Raw genomic sequence first — 3550 nt, 5'->3', positions numbered from 1 at the left:
ATAGTGAAAAAGAAGATTTAAGTTATATGGATGAAGAGATTGATATGGATAAAATGAATCAAGGCCATAGATGAAATGGATAACTTTGAACTTGGAGATGGAGATTTGGATGAGATTGTTGATAAAGAAGAGGATAACAGTGGTGAAGATGAAATGAGTGAAGAAAACAATGATAGCATTGAAGATCATCAACCAATCGAAGGATTTGAACAAGACGATGATAATGACGAAGTTCAAAAAGAACCAAAGAATGAATTTGAAAAACAACAAGAAATCATTAAAAATAAAATTACTAAGTTAGAAGAAGAAAATATGAAAGAAAAACATTGGAGTATGTTAGGTGAAATTAAAGGGGAAGAACGACCAGTCGATAGTTTAGTTGATCTTGACATTGATTTCCAAAATACTAATAGACCACCACCTCCAATGACTAAAGAACAAACATTAAGTTTAGAAGATCTCATTCGAAGAAGAATAAAAGAACAAAGTTGGGATGATGTTGTAAGAAAAACATTAATCCAAAAGAAAGAGAAAAAAGAGATTGAACTTGATGGAGAGAAGAGTAAACTTGGATTAGGTGAAATTTATGAACAAAAGTATGCTAAAGAAATATATGGGTTTAATTCAAAGGATGAAGAATTAAATCAACAGAAAAAAGAGATTATGAAAACATTTGAATATGTAATGAAAGAATTAGATAAATTAACATCTGCTTATAGATGAGTTAATAATTGAATGATTGATTGACTAATTATTCAATGTAATTGTTACTTAATTTTAAATGTATTTTATTTGTTAAAAAGAACAAACAAAAACTCTTATAGAAAACAAAACTATCTAATATAAAGATTATTGCTCTGATTGAGAACATGAGAATGACTGACCATCTTTTTCTATATTACAACTGAATATTTTGTGACACTTATCTTTTATAAATTGAGGTAACAACGGTAGTTGATCTAAATCTTTGATTTCAGTTAATGAATGACATTTTGAGAAATAGAGAGATTGAACTGATGTTGGAATATTGTTCAGACGAGTAAGTGAGGTGCAATCAACTAAAGAAAGTTGTGTGAGTTGTAGAGAATTTGAAAGGTTTATTGATGTTAGTCCACGACATGACTCAAGATAAATAGAACAAATTGAAGAAGGAAATGAAATAGATTGAATAGTTGGACATAATGATATTTCTATTGATGTGAAGAAAAAGTCACATAAATCAAGTTTTTTTGGAAGGTGTAAAGAGTCATAAATACCAAATGAAGTAACAGAAACAGGAATAAGTGACAATGGAACATTTTCACAATCAAATAGTTTTAAATCTTTCAAATGGCAACGAGAGAGTTCAGGTGTAAATTCTCTTGCACTTCCTAATTCAAGTCTAGTTAAAGAATGGGGAAAATGAAATTGAGAAATAATGTTAAAATTGTCTAAAATAAGTACATTAACTTCATCATTAATATTAATAGGAAATGGGCATGAGTCTAATTCTAAAGAACGAAGAGTAGTAGGTAAATTCAATGAGTTCTGTGATCTACAATTAATAAGTGATAAATCAATAAGTGGTAATTCATCAAAGTTTGAAATAGTTTGAATTTGTATATCACTAAGATGTAAAGATGTGATAGTTGATGGAAGAGAAAATGGGAATGGACAAGTTGACCTTTCAATCACAAGGCTCTTAAGACTGCAAGATTGGATATTACTGATTTGAATATTACTTGACTTTACAATAAAAACTTGTAACGTCTTTGGTAGATTAATAATTCCTTGAATATATAATAGTTGAAGTCGAGTTAAATTAGTAAGGACTGTGAGGTCTGCATTAATTTCATCATTTAATTCATGTGTTCCATGAAAAGACAAATTAAGAGGGAGATATAATGATTGGATAATTTTTATATTCTTTAGTTTTAATGCCTTTTCATTAAATTGATAATAATGAGACTCATCTAATAAATTTATTAGATCTTTTCCATTACCAAGAACACCACAACCACAAATGCTTACTCGTCCTTTTAAGTCTTTACTTGCTTGTTTAACAATTACCATCACATCTTGGTATAAGTTTTCAACCATAGAAATTACATCACAAGCCTCTCTTTTCTCACATCGAATTTGCACCTTTTCTAATTTCCTAAGAAACTGAACGCTACAAATGATTCTTTTCAAGTGAATACAATCAGTAAGAATCATAGACCTTAGATTATTCATTTTATTATTAATTCCTTCACTATTACCTTTATACCAAACGATTCTTGATTGAATCTTCTCTAAATTTATAAAATCAATTTCTTCAAGAACTCCTTTAGCAATTATTTGATAATTTTTTATACGAAAAATTTCTTTTGAGCAAAATCTAAGGGTTTGAAGTTCTATTCCAAGAGTTTCAATATTCGGATATATTCGAATTGTTTTTGTTGTCACTAATGCTTTCTCTCTATAATCTTGTTTTGAGTATTTAAAAAACAGTACAGGGTTTTTTTTTAACGACTGAATAGCTCTAGAACATGTCTTGTTTATTTGAATAAATAACAATACATCTTTAGGAGAGCTCAAATATAACCCAATATTCATTAGATAGATACATTCCAAACGGGACATGATATGAACCAACTTTAATTCAGTTCAACTGTTTTTGTAAAAAAGATAAAAAATACTTTTATTAGAAACAATTTTGTAAATTAATAAAATCAATTTCTCTTAAAAGTGTATTTTCACCCTTTCTATTTTTGATTAAATTTTTTTTTCATGACTGTTAGACAAAAACAACAATGTTCTATAATAAGAAATTAATTGGCATTACGTGAAAAGATCAAGGAGATAAGAAAAGAAGTGAGAGGATATTGGAGAGTGATAAAGATGGGAAGGAGAATGTCTAAAATGTAAAAAGAATTCAAGAATAAGAGTTATAAGAAAGAAAACAAACTGAATGGAGTTTAAGGGAGATACGATGTTCAAGTAACAACTCGAATTGTGTTTTGCGATTGATTAATAAGGAGAGAGAATTATTGAGAAAGTAGAAAGAGAGAATCAACCCCAAAGACAAACACGCAAGGATGTGGAGAATACCAATGAGTTTGAAAATACGGAGAGGAGTAAATGTGCCGAAACCAACAACATAACAAAGGTGGAAGAAGCACACAAAGCCGTAAAGACAAAGTGCTATTAGGGTAAGAAAGAAGAGGTAAAATAGAAGTAAGTTGTGACGACCAATACAAAAACCAAAGTAATCGCAGTGATGGTCTTTTAATTCGACACAATAACCACACTGAGAACAATGGAAACAACGTTGAGGGATAAAACGTTTGCAAACACAACAATATCGAATAGGGTAGTCTACGTCATAACAATGCCAATTGTTGACAAATGCTTCATTTGCTCTAGCAATCGCGTCTTGCTTTTCTTCTAAAGATGCGTATGGAGGAATGATGTGTGGCTTGACATACAGAATGGAGAAGTAGACAAAGAGAAAAAAGATAAGAAGGTAAAGTCCTAGGTTGATAAGAAAAGAACCAAAGTAAGATTGGTCAATCAAGCAAGAAGGAAC

The 3550-nt window shown here is 29.8% G+C and overlaps 3 protein-coding genes across 3 annotated transcripts; 1 reads left to right on the top strand and 2 right to left on the bottom strand.

Moving 5' to 3' along the window:
- Nucleotides 1-75: 75 nt before the first annotated feature.
- On the top strand, nucleotides 76-723 carry EHI_048860 (U3 small nucleolar ribonucleo protein MPP10, putative; the record flags this gene model as incomplete). The annotated part of the gene is made up of 1 exon (XM_001914403.1): nucleotides 76-723. The coding sequence occupies one exon, from the start codon at nucleotides 76-78 to the stop codon at nucleotides 721-723; it is 648 nt and encodes a 215-aa protein (XP_001914438.1).
- A 126-nt stretch (nucleotides 724-849) lies between these two features.
- On the bottom strand, nucleotides 850-2577 carry EHI_048850 (uncharacterized protein; the record flags this gene model as incomplete). The annotated part of the gene is made up of 1 exon (XM_001914402.1): nucleotides 850-2577. The coding sequence occupies one exon, from the start codon at nucleotides 2575-2577 to the stop codon at nucleotides 850-852; it is 1728 nt and encodes a 575-aa protein (XP_001914437.1).
- Nucleotides 2578-2896: 319 nt separating this feature from the next.
- Nucleotides 2897-3550, bottom strand: EHI_048840 (uncharacterized protein; the record flags this gene model as incomplete). The annotated part of the gene is made up of 1 exon (XM_001914401.1): nucleotides 2897-3550. A coding segment is annotated over one exon (654 nt), but the record flags the coding sequence as incomplete, so codon positions are not given.

This window comes from Entamoeba histolytica, genomic scaffold (genome assembly GCF_000208925.1).
Source record: "Entamoeba histolytica HM-1:IMSS scf_1104750517049 genomic scaffold, whole genome shotgun sequence".
NCBI lineage: Eukaryota > Evosea > Mastigamoebida > Endamoebidae > Entamoeba > Entamoeba histolytica.
This window is presented reverse-complemented; position numbering and strand designations above follow the sequence as displayed.